Raw genomic sequence first — 20609 nt, forward strand, 5'->3', positions numbered from 1 at the left:
CCCATGGACTGCAGCACATCAGGCTTCCCTGTCCATCACCAACTCCCAGAGTTTACTCAAACTCATGCCCATTGAGTTGGTGATGCCATCCAACCATCTCATCCTCTGTTGTTCCCTTCTCCTCCTGCCTTCAATCTTTCTCAGCATCAGGGTCTTTTCCACTGAGTCAGTTCTTCGCATCAGGTGGCCAATGTATTGGAGTTTCAGCTTCAGCATCAGTCCTTCCAATCAATATTCAGGACTGATTTCCTTTAGGATTGACTGGTTGGATCTCCTTGCCGTCCAAGGGACTCTCAAGAGTCTTCTTCAACACAACAAAAGCATCAATTCTTTGGCGCTCAGCTTTCTTTATAGTCCAACTCTCACATCCATACATGACTACTGGAGAAACCATAGCTTTGACTAGATGGACCTTTGTTGGTTAAGTAATGTCTCTGCTTTTTAATATGCTGTCAAGGTTGGTCATAGCTTTTCTTCCAAGGAGCAAGTGTCTTTTAATTTCATGGTTGCAGTCACTATCTGCAGTAATTTTGGAGCCCCCCAAAATAAAGTCTGTCACTGTTTCCATTGTTTCTGCATCTATTTGCCATGAGGTGATGTTTCCGCATCTATTTGCCATGAGGTGATGGGACCAGATGCCATGATCTGTTTTCAGAATGTTGAGCTTTAAGCCACCTTTTCCACTGTCCTCTTTCACTTTCATCAAGAGGCTCTTTAGTTCTTCTCTTTCTGCCATAAGGGTGGTGTCATCTGCATATCTTAAGTTATTAATATTTCTCCCGGCAATCTTGATTCCACCTTGTGCTTCATCCATTAAGTGTCCAGGAGTCTCCGGTGGAGGCGTGGGTGGGTGGTGGCCTGCTGCAGGGCTAGGGGCACTGAGTGTAGCAGTGCACGCAAGCGACCTTTTGAAGGAGGTCACCATTATCTTCATTACCTTCACCATAGTTTTGCCCCAGGTTAATAACAGGAGGGAACACAGCCCCACCCATCAACAGAAAATTGGATAAAAGTTTTACTGAACATGGCCCTACGCATCAGAGCAAGACCCAATTTCCCCCTCAGTCAGTCTCTCCCATCAGGAAGCTTCCATAAGCCTCTTACCCTTCTCCATCACAAGGCAGACAGACTGAAAAATATCAACATAACCAGTTCGAAACTGAAAACAGACCTAACAAGGGCCCAGCCATTGCATTTATCCCAGAGAAACGAAGACTTACGTTCACAGAAGAACTCATACACAAAAGTTCATAGCAGCTTTACTTGTCATAGCCCAAACCTGGAAACTATTCCGATGTCCTTCAGAGGGGGAAGGGTGAAACCAACTGCAGTGCATCCACACCACAGTATAACAGTCAGCAAGAAAGAAGGTGAACTGCTAACACATGCAACACCTAGGGTGCATCTCTAGGGAGTTAAGCTGAGTGAAAAAGCCAACCTCAAAAGGATACATACTGCAGGATTCCTTTTACCTGGCAATCCTGAGTAACATAATCATGGAGATAAGAGTACAGATTAGTGTCCGTCAGGGTGAGCAACAGGAAGAAGGAATGTGACTATAAAGGGGTGATGCCAAGGATAGTACCATAGAGCATCTTGATTGCTGTGGTAGTTACTCCAGGCTACACATGTGAAAAAATTGTGTAGAGCTACACACACACACACACACAAATAAGCACACATATAGCCAGTGAAATTTGAATAAATCTGATTGATTATCCCAATGTCAATTCCTTGGTTTTGATACAGTTTGGTGGTTATATGAGATGCTGGGGTGGCTCAGGGAGGGAGACATGGGACTTCTCTGTGTATTTCTTTGCAGCTGCCAGTGAATCTATAATTTCAAAATAAGAAAATAAAATACACGTAACTATAGTCCAATTCCTTCTAATCACCTGCCCTGCTATCAGCATGGTCCAAGCCACTATCATGTCTTGCCTGGATTATTACAATGGCCTCTTAATGGGTCTCCATACTTTTACATAGTTTATTCTCAAGAGAGCAGCTTTTATAATGTTAGGCAGTTTTTGTCATTTGTGGAAATAAATGAAGACCAGCCAAATGGGAAAAGCAAAGGCTATTTTTTCAGAGCTTGCTACAGAGGAAGGGAGTCAGTCACCATTGCTTTGTCCTGGCAGAGACTCAAAAGACAGGCAGAGGACTGGAAAGCTCTATAGTGAAAAATGGAAGGAAAGCTTCAAGTGTGCCCTGATTAAAGCTACTGGCAGTCTTCAGCTTTCAAATTGTGCTGCTGGAGCTGAAGAATTGATGCTTTCGAATTGCGGTGCTGCGGAAAACTCTTGAGAGTTCCTTGGACTGCAAGGAGACCAAACCAGTCAATCCTAAAAGAAATCAACCCTGAATATTCATTGGGAGGACTGATGCTGAAGCTGAAGCTCCAGCACTTTGGCCACCTGATGTGAAAAGCCAACTAACTGGAAAAGACCCTGATGCTGGGAAAGATTGAAGGCAAAAGGAGAAGAAAGCCACAGAGGATGAGTTGGTTGGATGGTATCACCAACTCAATGGACATGAATCTGAACAAACTCCAGGAGATACTGAAGGACAGGGGAGCCTGGTGTGCTGCAGTCCATGGCGTCACAAAGAGTGGGACGCAACTTAGCAACTTAACAACTATTCCAGCACCTAAGACACTGCTTGGTCTAATATAAAGTGAGTGCCCAATACAATTTTTTAGAATGAATGACTGACTGAATATGGGATTATGTGTGTATGCAGGTATATTTAATAACATCTCCTGCTTATTCGGTGCTTGGAGTTTACTGGACATTGTGCTAAATGCTTTCATATATTACCCCCATTTTTACTCTTCATAGCTCTCCGATAGGTTATTGGGTTGGCCAAAAAGTTCACTTGGGTTTTTCCATGAGATCATATAGAAAAACTTGAACAAACTTTTTCACCAACTCAATATTACCAGAGCCACTTACTGCTTAGGTAAGGTAATCCCAGGGGACACAGTGACCAGAGTCCCAGAACCTCTCAAGAACCTACATTAAATGTTTAAAACCTGAAAGCCTGGCTCTAAAATGCAAAAACTACAGAATAGCCCAAATTAATAAATGTTTAATCAAATGTCTGAAAAATGTCATCAACTGTTAACTTATATCATTAATTTTGTGTCAACTCCTCTAATTATTAAATGTGTAGTATTCATAATAGTTTCATTCTATTTGGAAATAATTTGTAATTTTTTTTTTAACTCTGCAAGTACTTCCAGAATGTAAATGAATGCCCATGGAGTGCAGAGAACCCCACGGAGTGCTGACAATGTGCAGATAATTACACCATGAATGAATTACACTTAGTCAAATAATTTCCAAGGCAAACTTACAAAAATCACTTTGTGTTATTTTATGGTAATATGTTATATTTGACAATTCTGTGCATTTTAATAATTGATTTGGGAAAGACACCTCATCCTAGAAAGGTCTTAAAATGCCCTTTGATATAATGGGCTCCATTTTGCATATTTAGCTCCATGATCAGCAGTTTCCTGGTTCCTCTCTCTGGTCAATCTCCCCCAGTTCTCCTAGCCAAACCCTCACATTATCCAGCCTCCCACTTCCCTCCCGACCCCTCATCACTGCTTTGCCAAACTTGGCCTAAGCGTACGCAGGGACGGGTGTGTGAGCATGTATGGGAACAGTCGGGCAAGGTGGGTGGCTCCCAGGCCTGCGCCCCAGGCTCTGGTTCTACTCTTCACTTTCTCTCCACAGCGGCAGCTCCTTTGCCCCCAAGATCCTTCCCAGCCTTTGAAAGCACCTCCAGGAGAAAACCAGCTATCCCCCACATTGCCACAAGATGGTGCCACAAGCTCACGACTGGGCTTCTGCCGGCTCCTTCAAGAAACGAAGAACAGGAGGACAAGGTGTCCCAGGAGATGGCTGGGTGCCACCCCTCCCCCTCCCCAAGCATCTTCGGTTCCCCTCAGGTGACTCCGGCCCCTCCAGGGTGACCCTCAGGGCCCTGTTTTCGCCCCTGTGGCAGGTACCATGGTTTGGCTCCTACTTCCTCTTGCTGTCAGTCTCCCTGTTGCTTTGTCTCTCCTTGTTCGTCTTCCAGCATCCCTCTCCATCTGTCTGTCTCTCCCTCTCTGTCTCCCTCTGTCTCTCCTTTCTTATCTTCACCTGTGCTCTGTCTTCATCCTCCTCAGCAAATCTAATGCTGCTTCATCTTATGTAACAAGTCCATTTTTTAAAAAATTTAATGTGTATTTATTTATTTGGCTGCGCTGGGTCTTAGTTGCAGCACGCTCTTGGTTGTGGCATGCACGATCTAGTTCCCTAACTAGGGATTGAACTCTCGCCCCCTCATAAGGAGCTTGGTGTCTTAGCCACTGGACCACCAGGGAAGTCCCACAACAAGTACATTTTAAAAACCAGTTGCTGGTGCCTGTTATATGGTGGACACTGCCAATCTCTGGAAAGTCAGTGGAAGCACACAGGAGTCCCAATCCAGGGGAAGAAGCTCCCAGCTGAGGACTGTGGTGGGCAAGTCCCTCTGATCTCGGTCTCCTCCCTCTCCTCCTCTCCCCTCTTCACTCCTTTCCTCTCTCTCCAGCCTCTCTCCTGGCTGAGTGGCAGAGGATCTTGGGCAGCAGATGGGGAATATGCCCTCCTCTTCCCAACCCTACACAGTCCACGCCCACCCCCACACAGTGGAGTCAGGCTAAGTGGAGCAACACAAAGCCAGAATCTTAAGACCCTCTTCATTCCAAGCCAATCCCACTGCCCCACAGTCCCCACTGATGGAAGAGGAAGTCATGGGCTGGAGCCATGAGACACAGGTTCTGGGCCCAGTCCTGCCACAAATCCCTCTGGGAAGGCTTTCTGGGGGCCTGCTGGTCCTTGGTCATCCCATCTGTGGACCAATCATCTCTTGCTGTCCTGGTTGGGGAAGCTGGACTCCACTTGGCCTAGGATGGGAATCAAGAACCACTCACCAGGAGGAACCAGAAAATTTCTCCTCCCAGCTTCCACCCCTGCAATACACAAACCTCCCCAAGTCCCCAGCCCCTCATCACTCTCAATTTCAGGGTTTTTGGCTTGGAGGCCCCACCAAAGGGCTAACCCAGTGAGGCCTGTGTGAGTGACACAGTGACCATGATTTACCACTTGCACGTCTCTTCCTTGAAAACTGTTCAGTTAATAAACACCCCAGAGCTGCCGCCTACCCCAACCGGCCCCTGTGTGCACAGGAGTGCCAGAATCCTGCCCCCAGCCTTATTTCCTCCCTTCTTTCTCCAGGGTGAGGTGTCAGTCTTTGTCCAGAGCTAATCCCATCAGGGCTCAGGATCCCACTCCCTTCTCTTCCTCTACAGTCTCCCTCTGCTTCTCTCTCTACTAGATCTTTCCCCATAATATCCTCTCTCTTTCATCTTAAACATACCCACCTCCATGCTAGCCAATGCAGTTATAAAAGGGAAAGCATTTTAAAGCATTGATATGAGGAGGTGACATTGTCAACATCTGACTGTATATTGAAGATGAATCCTATGAATAAAAATACAGTTAGTAAGGTAACAATTAAGTTACTAAGGTACAGAACTCCTACAGAGCAGTAAATTGCACTCTGATTGGATAATATAATGAAAGGAAAGACCTTGTTTACAGTAGTATCAGAAAAGATGTAGCACCTGGGAATAAACTTTAAAAAAATGTTCAAGACCGTATGAACACTGTAAAACTCCTGAAGAACACTAAGAGGAAAAAAAAGGAACACACAAAAACATGCCAGTTCACGGACAGGAAGACTCAGTACCATAAAGACTGCAATTATTTGAGTTACTTCACACATTCAATATGATCTCCATAAAGATATAAACAATTTTTCTGACCACTCCGCTGGCAAGCAAGATCTTAGTTCCCCCATCATAAATGTAACCCAAGTTCCCTGAATTGGAAGCAGAGTCTTAATCACTGGACCACTAACAAAAGTCCCCTAAACAATTACTAGGGTAATTCTAAAGTTTATTTTAAAACAGCAACAAGAATAGGCAGGAAGAATTTCTTTTTTTTTTTTTAATTTGGCTACGCTGAGTGGCTTCTAGGATTTAAGTTCTCAGACCAGGGATTCAACCCACATCCTCGGCAATGAAAGTGCTGAGTGGTTAAACACTGGCTGCCAGGAAATTCCCAGGAAGAATTTCTTAAGAAGTATTAAAAAGAATTAGTCTTATAGATATTCATCATTTTATGAAGCCTCACTAATTAAAACCACGTGGCCTTAGTGCACAGACGAATGGAACAGAACAGAAAACCCAGATATAGATCCCAAGACAAAGAGAAATACACAGCACTGAAAAAAACGTGGTTCTATATATTTTATGCTCATTTAAACCCCAGGGGGTTTGTCAAACAATTACATGTAAAAAATAAAATAATGGAATTACTTTATGATCTTAGAATGAAATGTTTTCTTATAACTTAAAACCCAAAAGCCATAAAGTAGTAAAATATATATCATTTCAAATACATCTGTCAAATTTCATGGAAAAATATCATAAGCAAAGTCAAACTACAAACAACAAATTGGGTTAAAACTTTTTACAACTTATATCACAAAGAGCTAATCTCTTTAGTATAAAGAGCTCCAGATGTCAGAACAAAAACAGAAACAACCAACACTAAAAAAACATATGAAATAACATTTCACAGAAGAAGAAACACAACAGCTCTAAAACATATTACAAAATCTCAACTTCACACAAAATAAGAGACATGAAAAATTCCAAGTTTTGATGTAATTCAATGGGGAAAGTATCTTTTCAACAAAAAGTGCTGGATATCCACATTGTTGGGGGTGGGGGGACATCTCAGCCTTTTATCTCATACCATATACAAAAAGTAACTCAAAGTGGACCAGGCCTAAAAGTACTTCTAAAAGTTTATAGATTCAGCTAGTACTTTAAGGCACTGTGCCTAAAAGTACTAGAAAACACAGGGGAAAATCTTCAAGACCTTCAGCAAAGATGAGCAAAGACTTCCAGCAAAGGATGCAAAACCTCTAACCACGAAAAAATTATAGGGATTTCCCTGGTGGTCCAGTGGTTAAGAATCCACCGTGTAATGCAGGGGACTCAGGTTTGATCCCTGGACAGGGAACTAAGATCCCACACGCCATGGAGTAGCTAAGACCATGAGCCGCAATTACTGAAGCTAGCCCACTCTGGAGTCTACACACCACCCCCCCCGAGCCTGAGGGCCACAACTGAGGAGTCCACGCACTGCAAGGATCCCTCATGACAAATGAGGATGCCACCCGTATGTCCCAACTAAGACCCAACACAAACAAATGAATAAATATATAAATATTTAAAAAACTATAGACTAACTTCATCAAAATTAAAATCTATTGCTTTCAAAAATAAATCATTAAGAAGTTAGAAAGCCAAGCTACAGTCTGGGAGAAAATATTTCAAATACCTGCTAAAAGACATGTATCCAGGATTTACTAAGAACTCTTAGAACTACTATGAATATTATACCAATAAGATAAAGCCAGATTTTAAAGTGAGAAAAAAATTTGACAGATACTTCACAAAAAAAGACATATACCCAATGAGCACCCAAAAAGGGGCTCAAAGTCATCAGGCAGACCCACTGGGAGTGACTGACAACACCAAGTGTTGGCACAACCATGTTGGCATTGGTCTGGCAGTTTCTAGAGCCAGAAATTTTACTCCTTAGTATTTACCCAAATGAAAACATATATCCATACAAAGACTCATACACAGATAGATGTCCAGAGAAGCTTTGATAATCAAAACTGAAAACGACTCAAATGTCCATCAACAGGTGAATATGTAAATTGTACCTCTATCCATACAACAGAGTATCACTAACAATAAAAAAGAACAAACTAAAGATACACATAATAACACAGATGATTCAAAAACACTACAGAAAGAAGCTAGACACAAAAGGATACACATGGCATGGTTTCACTTGTATGAAATTCTAGAAATGTGAAATTTAATCGATAGTTATTAGAAAGCAGATCAGTGGTGACCTGGGCCTGGGGGTGGGGATGGGGAGATTGAAGACTGAATGGGAAGGGATACAGGGAACCACATGAGTTGATGGAAACGTTCTATATCTTGATTCTGGTGGGTAGTGGTTACATGATGTTCCATTTGTCAAAGCATATTTAAAATGGGTGCATTCATCTTATGCACCAACCAAAAGACACAGACTGGCTAGGTGCATGAAAACATATGCATATATACCCCCCAAACTGTATGTAATTATTTTATATCGTTAGGTTAATCATGTTTCCATTATGGCTTGCAATTATAATTATCTTCTATCTGGCTACTCATTTTGAAAAATGATAAACATCTTTTACTACTAAAAATTGAGTGCATCTTATCCTATTACCTGTTAAAAAGGTAAATTCTGTGCTTTTTACCTAGGACTGAAAAGAAATCCTGTGCTTTTGCTGGGATGGAAAATCCAAACCTTAAAAAGCAATAAACAATTGAACAACTTTTTAAAAAATCACACTGAGATGAAATTTTTCATTTACTGGACTGTCAAAAAATTCCAGAGTTTAATAACATATTGTGTTGGCATGGCTGTGAGGAAAAACAGACTCTCACTTACTAATGATGGGAGTATAAATTAGAATGATCCCTAAAGAAGGCATTTGGGCAATATTAAATTATAAATGCTTTGACCTAGCAATTTCCTTTCTAGGACTTTATCCCACAGATGAACTTCAACCATAATAGCATATGTGAAAGGTTATTACTGCATGACTGTTTGAAATAGCAAAACATAAAAAAAATAATCTGAATGTCTATCAATCCAAACCAGGTAAAGTAAACTATGATACACCCATACAATTGAATCCTATGTAACTATTAATATAAAACTGAATAGGGGAAGTCTAGGTGTGCAAATATGGAAAAATTCTCAAGCACAATGCGAAGTGAACAAATTAACATTGTATTTGCTATGCTGCCATTTCTGTAAAAAAAAAAAATCCCAGCGAATAATATATTTGGATTTTCTTGCAAGTATATTTTTTTAAAACTCCCAACTTCATTTTTCTTTGGCTGTGCAGCACAGCGTGTGGGATCTCAGCACCCTGGCCAGGGATTGGACCTGCACCCTCTGCGGTGGGAGCACAGAGTGGTGACCACTGGAGCACCAGGGAGATCCCCAAACCCCAACTTCCGGAAGAATCACTTGGAAACTAACGCCAGAGGATATCTGTTTGAAACTACGTGGATGGAGTCAAGAGTATGAGGAACAGTTTTCATAGCTTGCCTTTTTAAACTTCTCTATTCAAAATTAAATATTTATTTAAAATATAATATCAGAATAATACATTATATATAGAAAAAGCATAACGAAACTGTTTTAGTTGTCATTATTCATCGGGTTACCTTGGGGAAACAAATAAAGGAAGCGTCTAATGCAGTACAGGGGCGTAGCTGGCACACAGTATCAGTTACTACTACAAAATCCCTGCACACATCCCCCCTCAGACTTTAGGTCCCAGTTCCCCAAATCAGAGGTGCCCGCTACCCCTTCCTGTGGCCTCACAGGGACTCTCCCTCTGCCGAGTGTCTCCCCCATTTCCTTTCTTCTCTCATCTCTGTGTAAACTGTGAGTCTCGGGCATCAACTCCTCAGAAAGCGTTCTCTGATGGACACCCTCTCCTCCCCCGCCCCCTCACACCCTGGCCCCGTTAGGTGCCCCTCGTTGCACCTCCACCACCCCGGGACGGCAGAGTCTGCTGGGTCCTCCAAAGCCCAGGGCCCTTGAGCCTGTGAGCTCCCTTTCCTGGAGCGCTGGCCTCGCCAAGGAATGAGTTCCCCTCGATGGGATGAGGGCATTTATGGCTGGCAGCAGATTCTACTCTCCACCCACACAGACATCTACAAAAGTTTCAGTTTCCCCTGGTGATGCTGCTCCTCTGACACCCACAAAGAAAATCTGAGTTTCGGTTTCCCTTAAGCTCTCACAAGGACGGCGCCTGGGGCTTCCCCTCTCACCCGTGGGGCACTGTGTGCAGCAGCAGCGGAGGGAACAGTGATGAAAGGCTCAGGCACAAAGCTCAAGGTCCAGCAGGGAGGGCGGACACTCACACAAGAACAGTAACAGAAACAGTGGGGAATGGGCACAAAGACAGCCCCAAAGCAGTGGGGGAGCCCGGGCCTCATCAGGGCTCATGGGCGGTGGGGATTGGAGGGAAGGCTTTTGAACAGGCGGCCCCAGCTGGGCGGCCTCCAGAGCAGTGGAGAGAGGGACAGGGTAGGGTCAGCAGCCTGGGGCTCAGGCCCTTCAGGGAGGGGCCCTGGACTGAAACCTGAACCCATTGGCAGTTTGGTGTACTCCAGGAGGACCTACAAGAGGAGGGCCAAGGCGGGCACTGGCAGGAACAAAAGGGTAAACTGGATGGAGATTGGTGCCAAGGCAGCTGGACAAGGCCCTGTGGGGAAGGCTTGGTGCCAGAGGACAAGCCAGAGGCTGTTCCTCAAAGAGGAGGCTCGAATTTCTGTGGGTTTTTTTTTTCACAAGCCTCTCTAGGACGTGAGAGTCATTCCTTAGAACTCAAGATATCTAGGCCCTCCTTCTCCGGGGTCCCTGGGGTTTGGGCCAGACCAGTGGGGCAACAGTGACCAGGGGTATAGCAGGAGGGGCAGGTGATAGCAGCTCCAACTCCTCTGGGTGTGACAGGAGCCCCTGCCCTGCCCTTCGTTAGATTAACGGTTTGTCTGACCAGCTCTGTCACACCCACATCCTTCCGGCAAACCTCTACCCAGACTATACAGAGGAACAGTGTGCCTGCTCCTGCCCGCTTTCAGACCCTTGTCAGGAAGGGGAACTGTGGGTGATTCCAGAGCACTGTTGGGGCTCGTGTCACCCTTCAGGACCTGGGTCCCGGGCTGGCAGCAGGGACATCACCTCAGAGCCCTCTTCCCCACCCCCATGACCCCTACTTCTCTCCAGATACATTGTAAACAGCACATTTATTTGAGGTTTTCAAACCTCTGGTAAGAAGCACAGGAACAGCAGGGCTGAACGTCGGGCATGCAAGACTGAGGCTGGGAGATGAGTCAAGACACCCTCAGGAGCAGGGCCAGGGAGGCACCGCCCAGCCCCCCATCTCCCTCCCCTCCCCCACCCCCAGTCTGGGCCTGGACTGCAATCAGCAAGGCAGATCCAGCCCAATCTCAGATCCCTCCCACTGCAGGGACCTCTGCTTGGTCCCTTCTCTCTCCCTCCCCGAGCTGCTCTGACCTCCCTCTCTGACCCCCTCTTCTGGAACTTGGAGCCTAAGTCACATGCAGAGCTCCCTCACACCAGGACCAAACCAGCTGCTGTTGGGCTGTTTCTGTCAGCCCTGCCTCTCCAGCCAGGTCACCAGAGGAGCAGAGCAGGCCTGGCTCTCCTGTTATTGCCTGTGTAACCAGTTCAGGTAGGGCCCTTGGCAGGGGACAAGGATCAGCAAACGCTTACTGAGAGAACCGCTGTGGTTGAGAAGGGCAGGGCTGCCTGACTCAGCCTCTCCCAGCTCCAGTGTCTCCCAGCCTCCACTCACTGTCTCCCGCTGGATCTGACACTCCTCAGGGCTTCAACAATCCAAGGTGCAGTGCCAGGGCCTCCGCCTCCAAGATGTCTCCCTGGCTTGGTGCCCAGCTCGGGGCTGGGCTACCGACAGGCAGCCAAACCTGCTACTTCAAGGCCTTGAGGACAGCCTCCAGCTTCATGGCCACGGCCAGGTCGCCCTTCACCTTCAACCGCCCACTCATGTAGGCCCCCAGGGGCCGCAGCTCCCTGCACAACAGGGCCCGCAGGTCCTCCTCGGACAGCTCCACCACCACGTCGGGGATGACATCAGGCACTCCGTGTCCCACGCTCCCTTGCCCTGTGGAGAGAAAGAAAACTGAGAATTAGTGTGGGGACAGCTATGCTACAGGGGGTAAAAGAGGTCAGCACGTCCCACTGGGAAGGGTGGAAAGAGTGGCTAAGAGCTCAGGTGTTAATACCCAATGTTCAAGTCCTGCTGACTGTGTGACCACTCAGAGCCTCAGTTTCCAAACTGGTGAGATGACGATGATAATAATCACTAAGTCACAGGTTCATGATGAGAAGTAGGTGAGATGATGCGAAAAACATGCTCAGACAGAGCCTGGCGCAAACAGGCCTGCAATGTGTGCAGGGCTCTTGGTCCAGGCAGCTGGGCCATCTGGGGTGTCCTGCTCATGGGGACAGGACAGGGAGCCCAAGGTCTGGGCAGTCACTGCCTGCAAATGGCATTTGAGCTCCTAACAGCTATGGGTTTGCCCTAAACTGCTGGCAGGAGCAGGGCCTGGTCTGAAAAGGACCACAGGTGGTGGGGCTATGAGCAACCCCGGGAGGGAAGGAGAGGTCAGGGAGGGCAGCGGCACCTGCAGTGAGATCCAGGAAATAGATGCTCTGGGGGCCACTGGGCAGGACGACGTTGAACTGGTAGCAGGCCCCAACCTGGCTGACCAAGGCCTCTGACAGGAAGGGCTTCAGAGCCGTCAGCAGCCCCTCGGCCACAGGCTGCTTGGGGCTGGACCCGGCACCCCCGTGAGGGGCAGACGGCTCAACCTCGCTCACCATCTCCAAGGTATCTGCTGGTGGTGGCCAACAGGATTGGGGAGGAAGGCAGAGAGAAGGAAGTTAGTGCGCTGCCAAGGTCAGGATGATGGTGGCCTCTGTACCTTCAAAGCAGTTCTCTCTTACATCCCCTGCAGGCCTGTGTTCAGTTTCCTCCTCTGCTAAGAGGCTGCCCTTGAGTTTTTAGCCATAACCCCAACCCCCATTTCTAAACCACTCCAGCCTTGAGTCTTAAACTCTCTTCTGGATGCTGTTGCTTCCTCCCATGGAGGCTCCCAAAGGCCTCTGCACACTCAGACTCTTCTCATTGCCTTAGTTCTGGTCAGCTCTAAAATCGGGGTGGCTGGAACAGCTGGGCAGAGTGTGCACTGCACAAGGTGCTTGGTTAAAGGAACAAGAAGCAAAGCTCAGTCTGTGCTGGACACGAAGCTGAACGCCCTGGGGAGCATACCACCCTTTTCCTGAGGCTCCTCACCTGGTCCAGGGAGTGGGGCACCTCCTGCCACTGAAGGCACACTGCCTCCCAGGAAGTGGAGGGCCAGCTGCTGCAGGGTGCTGTCCAGGCTGGGCCCTGCTGGGCTGTCCTGGGGCGGCTGGAGCACGGCCTCCACTGCCAGCTCCACGCGGTCCACCTCCAGCCCCCAGGCCCTGGTCACATCGTTGATCTCCAGCTGGAGGAAGTGTGGGGAGAAATGGCACTCATTCCACAAAGGTCCTGTCCAGAGCACCTTCTTTAGGCAGGCTGGGATGGCCACAGTGACACATGAGGTACCAGGCCAGCCCGTGAGAAGTGCCCAGCCTGGACGGAGGCAGAGGGCAATTACAATGCAGCCATGGGAAGTTGTAGTGTGCACCAGGAGAGGGTGTGGGGCAGGGAGGAGGGGGTGATGCTAGAAAGAGAAGGAGGAGTTATCCAGGTAAAGGGGCATAAAGGAGGACCCTTCCAGACAACAGGAACGGCATGTGACAAAGCCCCGAGAGGAGCACCTTGAATGTCTGGGGAACCACAAGTAACCACAGTTCCATTTGGCCGGACCCTCAAGTGTGGGCTGGGACACTGGAGACAGCCAAAGGGGCAGAGGTGGCTGCTCTCTCTCATTTGGACTTATTCTGAGGCAAAAGGGGCCCCCGAGAGGAGTTTAGCAGCAAAGTGACAAAGCAGTCTTCCTTGTTGCAAAGATTCTCTTGGCTGCCATGTGGATGCTGGACTGGAGGGGTTGAGGGTGGAGGGAGGAGACCAGGTAGGATGGTGTTTCAAACTGCAGGCAAAAGTGATGCAGACGCAGGGTCAGGCAGAGAGGCAGCTTTGAGCCAAGACACACGGCGGAGGGGCACAACTCTGTAGACTCTAAGCTCCAGAAGGACACTAGAGAAACAGAACCACTGGGCTTCTTGGCTGCCTGAGTGTGCGAGAAGAGGAAGGATGGTGAGGAGCTGGTGGAGCCAGGTTTCTGATGTGGGTTTCTGCACAGATCATAAGTATGGGCATTCACCCAGAAAGCACACACAGAGGAAGACACAGATGTGCAGGTGGGTAGGGAAGGAATGATGAGTATTCCTTTAAGGAAGGAATAATGTATTTTTAAATACATTAAGCTTGAGGTGTCTACGGGACAGCCAACCACAACTGGGTAAGTAGGTCCAGGAAGTAGGACACAGTGGGACTGGATCAGAGTGTCGTGAATAATTAAGTGTCCAGACGTAGCAAAAAGCCCCAGGTGGATCACAGGTGAAGAGAGACCACAGAGGGAAACCCGGAAACAGAAGGGCAGGAGGACAGGGAGTAACCAGGAGTGTGGAATAACAGAATTCAGAGGAAACAGGGGATCCAATAATAAGAGAAGGAAGTGCCCATGGAGTCCAAGGCTGCCTCCAGGTGCAGTGAGGGAAGCACTGAGAAGTGCTCCTGTGCTGGCGAGAGGGAGGTCATCGTGGGGTCGGCAGTGACATCAGTCTTAGGAGCCTAGGGGAGCCTAGAGTAACAACATGAAGGAAGGAAGGAAAGGGAAGAGAGGGGTGAAGAGCTAGAAGGGGTGTGGGGCAAAGGGAGAGCATGCAGAAAGGCAAGAAGAGGATGAGCAGAGGCAGGGAGCTGAGTCCTGGGCCCCGAGCACTGGCAGTGCAGAGGAACCAGATGCTTCCAGTGAGGCAGGAAAACAGCACAGAGGTAGGTGAGCTTCAAGGGGTGACACTGGAGGAAGCTGGAAGAGTTCTCACCCTAGAGAGCTTTCTCGTGAGGATTAAGAGGCAAGGCCTGCTGCAGAGGGATGGGTGGGGGTGGGGCCGGCAGAGGAGGAGGCTGGGCAGGGCCGGGAGGGGTAAAGCGGTGGGCACAAGTGGGTAAGAAGCTAAGAGGGCCCATCAAGGGAGAGGTGGGAAGTGTGGAATCCCTCCAGGTGCAAAACAGGCAGATGGAGGAGTGAAAATGAGAGACGTATGTCTGAACCAGGCCTTGCCGAAGGTGGGCTGGATTTCCTGAGATTTCATTTTATTCAGGCACTGAACCTACTTTGCCAGGAGCTAAGTCAGCCTGGGTAATGGCCCTAAAGCACTCTAATGCCCTGGTACGGGACTCACACCCCCAAATGGCCTCTCTTGGCTCTGTTGCACCAAAGTAATGTGCAGCAAGGCCAAAAACAAAGGCCAAGAACAAAATCTGATTTGTGTAAGACTAAGCAATGGACTGGAGGGCAGAGGCAGGTGATCTGGCTCTGGCCCAGCTGTGCCCTTGACCACAGCTCTTAGGGGCAAGTCAAATAACTTCTGAGCCTTAATTTCCTTCCTCCAAAATAAAAGAGTGACACTAGCCTTTGTGCAGCAAAATGTAAAGCTGAGATACAGAGGCAGGCAAAATACTATGGCGTGTGAGAAGTACTGTTACTATCACAAATAGAATTTTCTTGAGAATTTCAGCCAGTTGATGTATTTCCTGAAGGGACTGGAACCTCCAGGACTGGCATTACCCACTCCCTTCCCTGTCCTCTAACCCTGGGGAAGGCAGAGCCTAGGGGAACGAGGAGAAACTTCACCCACGGTTCCCTGCCAGGACATGAGAGAAAGCCTGAAGTGAGCAGGAGGAGAAGGTGACATGCCCGAACACACGTATTTCAACCCCTCTTGTCACAGGAGGGATCTGAGGTGAATTCCAGTGTAACTGCTCACACTCAGAGAAGAGGCAGGAAGAAGATCCAGAACAAAGAACACAAAACCACAACAATGCACATGCTGCCTTGGGGAGCGTGGAATTCCCCAGGAGGTGACTGAGCCAGGAAGGCCCCGGCTCCTTTCACCCATCTGCCCGCCCAGGAGGCTGCTCAGTGCCCCTGAGGCCCAGCATTGTCACGGCAACACCTGCAGGGCAGTGAAGAGTGAAACCTCAGGCAGTCAGGTGCAAGACTCAAGAATTCCTGTCAGACCACTCCCCTGGCCCAGCCCCTTCACCTCTCAGGCCCGGTTTGCCCACGATCACTATGGTCTGTGCCCATCTTCCATTCCTCAGCTCACAGTCCCACCAAGACCACTGACTCTTCAAAAGTTGTTACACTCTTGGGACACAAGGTAAAGAGGCCCAGAGCGATCTGGTGCTTTGCTATAGAGCCCCGGCAGGCAGAGCCGGGCCCATGTGCCAGCCAGAACTCTGCCCGGTGCAGAGCTGCCTACCAGGAGTTGGTCGCTGATCTTGAGCTTCTCCATCTGGATCTCTCGCAGGGGCCTCTTGAGCAGGGCCTTGGTCATGGCATTCTGGGCTGTCATGCGTGTGGCTGTGTTCAGGTCCTTCACCGTCATCACCGACAGTACCGGGTCCCAGATGCGGAACTGGACATCGGCCCCCACAGACAGCACAGCCCCATCCTTAGAGGCCAACTGTTAGGAGAGGCCAGGAAAGAGGGGCAGGCACTGCAGGGAGGCCAGGCCCACTGAGACCACCTAACCTGACCTACTTGCCTGGTCACTGGCTCCTCAAGAACAAAATGGTAACCCCGAGTGCAGGGGGTTAGATACATAGAGAAAGGATGTCCTCCCAGCCTCCCTCGTCCTTTTCCTGGTGTCCTCCCCACCCCTCAGCCCTGATGGCTACTCACAGGCCAAGGTACTGACATCCACAACATGCCCAGCACAAGCTCCCCACTCCCTCTGTCCGGGGGAGCCGAGAAGCCCCTCACCTTGCAGGGAGGAACATTGAAGGCTCGTGTCCTCAGATCCACCCTCTGAAAAGAGTCGATGAAGGGCAGGAGCAGAACCATACCGGGTCCTTGAGGGGTGCGGATTCGGCCCAGTCGAAACACGATCATGCGCTCATAGGTGGGCACGATCTGCTCGTAATAGCAAGGGAAAGGGTCAAAGCACTGAGCTGATGCTGACAATTATGTCTGCCCAGGTCTTTCCCTCACCTCTCTCCCTCAGGTTCAGGGTCAGAGATCCTCAGCTCTGTTTCCAGATGGAAAAAACCAAGCTCTGAGAGGTTAACTGACTTGCTCAAAAACCACAAAGCCCCCAAGTGAAACAGGCAAGATTTGAAGGCAGTTCTGAATGACTCCAAAAGCCATACTCTCAACTGCCATAGTGCACTGACTTGATTCTCTGTGAAACCTTTTACCTGTGTGATCTAAAGCTAAACATGACTCAAACCAGGAAACTTTCTGCCCTTGTCTTAGTCAAGAGACAAGCTGGGCTGCTCTAATAGCAACCCTGAGGGAAGGGCTTTGCCAGCTTCAGGTTCCTGGAGTCCTCGAGGAAAGAAATATATCCAAATTGAGAAATGAAGGCTCAGAGAGGCAGTGACTTGCCCAAGGTCACATGATATTTGTTTCAGTGGCAGTTTTAGGATTAGGATTTAGGGCCTTCTAAGGACTCCCTTCCAGACCACCCCAAACCCTAAACTTTCCAGAGACAGTGACTGTTGTCTGGGGCTGCATGAGGGTTGGCTTCCACCTCCACTGCGTGAGCATCAACTCTAGCTCATCCTTTCTCTTCTGCCCCATCCCTTGTTGAAAACGAGGTTGAAATTCCTATTACTCATCACTTGCTGGGCCAGGTTGAGTGTTTTTCATTTCTAATTTAGCCTAACCCAAAGTGAAGAAGATATTTGTGTGCACCTTAACACCAGTGTTCAGACCCCTAAACTTGGGTGTTTGGGAAGACTGGTTTCTGCCACTTATTGGATCCCAGTAAAGTTGAGCCTCAGTTTCCTCATCTGAAAGGTGAGAATGAACAATTCTTGTCCAGCCCAGTTCAAAGTGTTAGTTGCTCAGTCATGTCCGACTCTTTGCGACCCCATGGACTGTAGCCCACCAAGATCCTCTGTCTATGGAATTTTCCAGGCAAGAATACTGGAGTGGAGTGCCATTCTCTTCTCCAGGGGATCTTCCCAACCCAGGAGTTGAACCCAGGGCTCCTGCACTACAGACAGATTCTTTACCATCTGCACCCATTTCACAGAAGTGTGATAATACTTAGAGGAAGTAGGCAAAGGATGGGAAATTCATGCACCAATGTTAAAGCTCTCAGTGTGGCCCAACTACTCTGGGGACTGACCCAGCCAGCCTTACCTTCAGGGCAAACCAACCAGAAATGGGGAAGGTGATCAGCAGCAGCAAGAACCCCAGGAAACTGATGAGGCCATGGCAGAAGCAGGAGGGCCAGCTCTGAGGTGCATCTGCGGACAAGAAAGCAGAGACAGTCAAGAAATGCCAACTGGGTCTGGCATGACAGCTGCAGGCTGAGTGAACTCAGTCACGTGCACCTTTTGCCCACTTCCCCTTTCAGTGACTCCTTCATTCTCAGAGCTAAGATGTTCTTTCCTAATTCAGTGTTTCATTTCACTGGAGAGCCCTAAAGACCATCAAATACTTGCCTTGCCTAATACTAACCCCATATCTGTGGGCAGGAGCTAGTTAAGGACTGTTACTTCCTCGCACATATCAAAATCAATTTGTTCCAAGTCCCAACCTCACAAGGCCCATTCTCTGCTAGGCAGCAGTCATTGGAACTGAGAAGTCAATCACGCGATGGCTCTCCTCACTGGGCTGAGCAGGAGTCAATCCTTTTGTCTGATTTAAACCGCCTCCCACTTCTGGTAAAGCCAGGAGGAACTCGGCATCTGTAAACACACGCTGGGTTGAACTCAACGCTGCTGGCGTAACACTTCCTCCACTATTGGCCTCGAAAGTGTGCTTTCAATTTGGAGGTAAGGCCTTAACCAAAAGGGATAAAGTGTCAATGACTCTTCAACAGATGCCAGAGATGAGGGCTAAGATGTTCTTTCTTAGCTCACAATTCTTCACCACACTTTAACGTCCTAATGACCATCAAAATGCACGCTTCACTTGAAGCAGCTTCAGAAGAGAGGTGGGGGAGGGGGATTAGGAAGAAAAGACTTGGCTGAAGCACTGGTCCCTGCCCCTGGTGAATGAGAACCCCAGGATGGGATTGAAAGCTGAGAAAACCCCAGGATCTTGGGGATCCTCTCCCAACCCTGAACTGGAAGCAGACAGAATCCTCTGCTCCACCCTTCCAGGAACACCATACCCTTTGGGGTCTCTGAGCACCAGCATACTAAATCTCCTTTCCTGCTTCTTTCTGACCCATGTGGCCCCAGCAGGAAAAGAACTCTTGGATAGGGGCAGCTGTCATTAGAGGAGGGGGTCACAGAAGGGCTGAATCCTCTGGGGTTTGGTTGTCAGGCTGAGGCATGTGGGATCTGACCTCTGGGTCAAGGGAATTGCGCAAGGCTTTGGAGAAAAACAGGGCCTGGGAAGACACGACAGGCATCTAAGGGCCTGCCTTTTTGGCCTGCGCATCTCCACCACGAAACCGGGAGATCCTCAAGCTTGAGGAATCAAGAGGTGTCCCCTGAGGTGAAGATTCTGCCACTTCTCGGCAGCCAAGTGCTCCTGGCGTGCTGGTGACCTCCTATGCCTTGACCTTAGCTTCTTTCTAGGCAAAATGGAAACCTGAAACCTTTGGGCTGATAAATGGCAAGAAGAAATGAAGTGGGGCGAGGCTTCTTGGAAGATGAGAGAGCTTTAGAGCTGCCGCCCCGAAGCTCAAAGAAGGGCGGATGGGCGGTAGCGTCCCAGCGCCTGATCCAAGCCCTTCTCCACATCGTGGAAAACCCCTCTCGGTCCCTCCTCTTAGGCTGCGAGGACGCAAGACACGCTGACTCCCGAAAGGCAGAGAGTTCGGGGGTGCCTGCTGATCTCCCTCGGATCCGCTGCGCTGGGCGGCCACTCACCGGCCCCCGGCCCCACGCCGCCCGGCTCCGGGGACAAGCAGCCCTTCTGCGACCCCAGGAAGCCGAAGCTCGACTGCTGAAAACGGTCAAAGTCCCCCAAAGGCAGCGCCCGGTACCCAGACCTGCCAAGCATGATTTCCAACAGAGGGCACGCCCCGCGCCACAGGGCGGTGCGGGGCTTGACCAGCCGGCCGCTACACTGCCCCGCCCCCGCCGGCCGCCGCTTCCGGTTTCGCCTGTGCTGCCAGAGGCGGCGGCCGGAGTGCTGGAGGAGGCCGACCGCGCCCGGCTCGCACCGTCGCATAGCGCCCCCTGCACTGGGAGGACCGAACTGCCACCGCGGGGCTGGGAGGAAAGGTAGTCTCGTGTTCCTGGAAGCCCTCAGCGGTCCGCTCTTCCTCCACCTTTTCCCACTAGGTCTTAGAAAAGGAGCAGGGAGAGAAGCTGAGCTTTGTAAGGGAGTTTTACAGGAGCTGAATCTTCTCCAGAAGCAAAGAAATCCTACCAGCCTTCTCAGCACAAACTAACAAACTCTGGACGGGATTTGGGGAAGGCTGCCTTTAGGTTTCTCCAAGACATGATCAGATTATTCCTGTTCATACATATCCCTGAAGCTCCATTACTTTGGCCACCTGATGCGAAGAGCCAACTCATTAGAAAAGATCCTGATGCTGGGAAAGATTGAAAGTAGGAGGAGAAGGGGACAACAGAGGACGAGATGATTGGAGGACATTCAAGACTCAATGGACATG

At 49.0% G+C, this 20609-nt stretch overlaps 1 protein-coding gene across 11 annotated transcripts; it reads right to left on the reverse strand.

Annotated features, from left to right (window-relative positions):
• Nucleotides 1-10986: 10986 nt before the first annotated feature.
• On the reverse strand, nucleotides 10987-20097 carry STOML1 (stomatin like 1). 11 transcript variants are annotated; one of them, XM_081551488.1, is made up of 8 exons: nucleotides 19980-20097; nucleotides 18573-18723; nucleotides 18173-18279; nucleotides 16787-16936; nucleotides 16284-16487; nucleotides 13099-13294; nucleotides 12428-12637; nucleotides 10987-11904 (listed from the first exon to the last, which is right to left on the reverse strand). In XM_081551488.1, the coding sequence occupies exons 4-8, from the start codon at nucleotides 16913-16915 to the stop codon at nucleotides 11711-11713; spliced, it is 933 nt and encodes a 310-aa protein (XP_081407614.1). In that variant the 5' UTR covers nucleotides 16916-16936; nucleotides 18173-18279; nucleotides 18573-18723; nucleotides 19980-20097; the 3' UTR covers nucleotides 10987-11710. The 11 variants fall into 11 exon arrangements, with proteins under 11 accessions (XP_081407614.1, XP_081407610.1, XP_081407615.1 ...); XM_081551484.1 differs by having other exon boundaries at nucleotides 12428-12640; XM_081551489.1 differs by having other exon boundaries at nucleotides 18494-18723.
• Between the last annotated feature and the right edge of the window lie 512 nt (nucleotides 20098-20609).

Source organism: Giraffa tippelskirchi, chromosome 12 (genome assembly GCF_054371585.1).
Source record: "Giraffa tippelskirchi isolate mGirTip1 chromosome 12, T2T-mGirTip1v1.2.pri, whole genome shotgun sequence".
Taxonomy (NCBI): domain Eukaryota; kingdom Metazoa; phylum Chordata; class Mammalia; order Artiodactyla; family Giraffidae; genus Giraffa; species Giraffa tippelskirchi.

Bases quoted from the DNA above. Each gene is read 5' to 3' on its own strand.
- STOML1 (XM_081551478.1), bottom strand. From the start codon at position 19,990: ATGCTTGGCAGGTCTGGGTACCGGGCGCTGCCTTTGGGGGACTTTGAC. The intron at 13,295-16,283 runs GTAGGCAGCTCT...CACTTCCTCCAG, and splicing joins AGATCAGCGACCAACTCCTG to CTGGAGATCAACGATGTGAC. The intron at 11,905-12,427 runs GTGCCGCTGCCC...TTCTCTCCACAG, and splicing joins TTTCCTGGATCTCACTGCAG to GGCAAGGGAGCGTGGGACAC.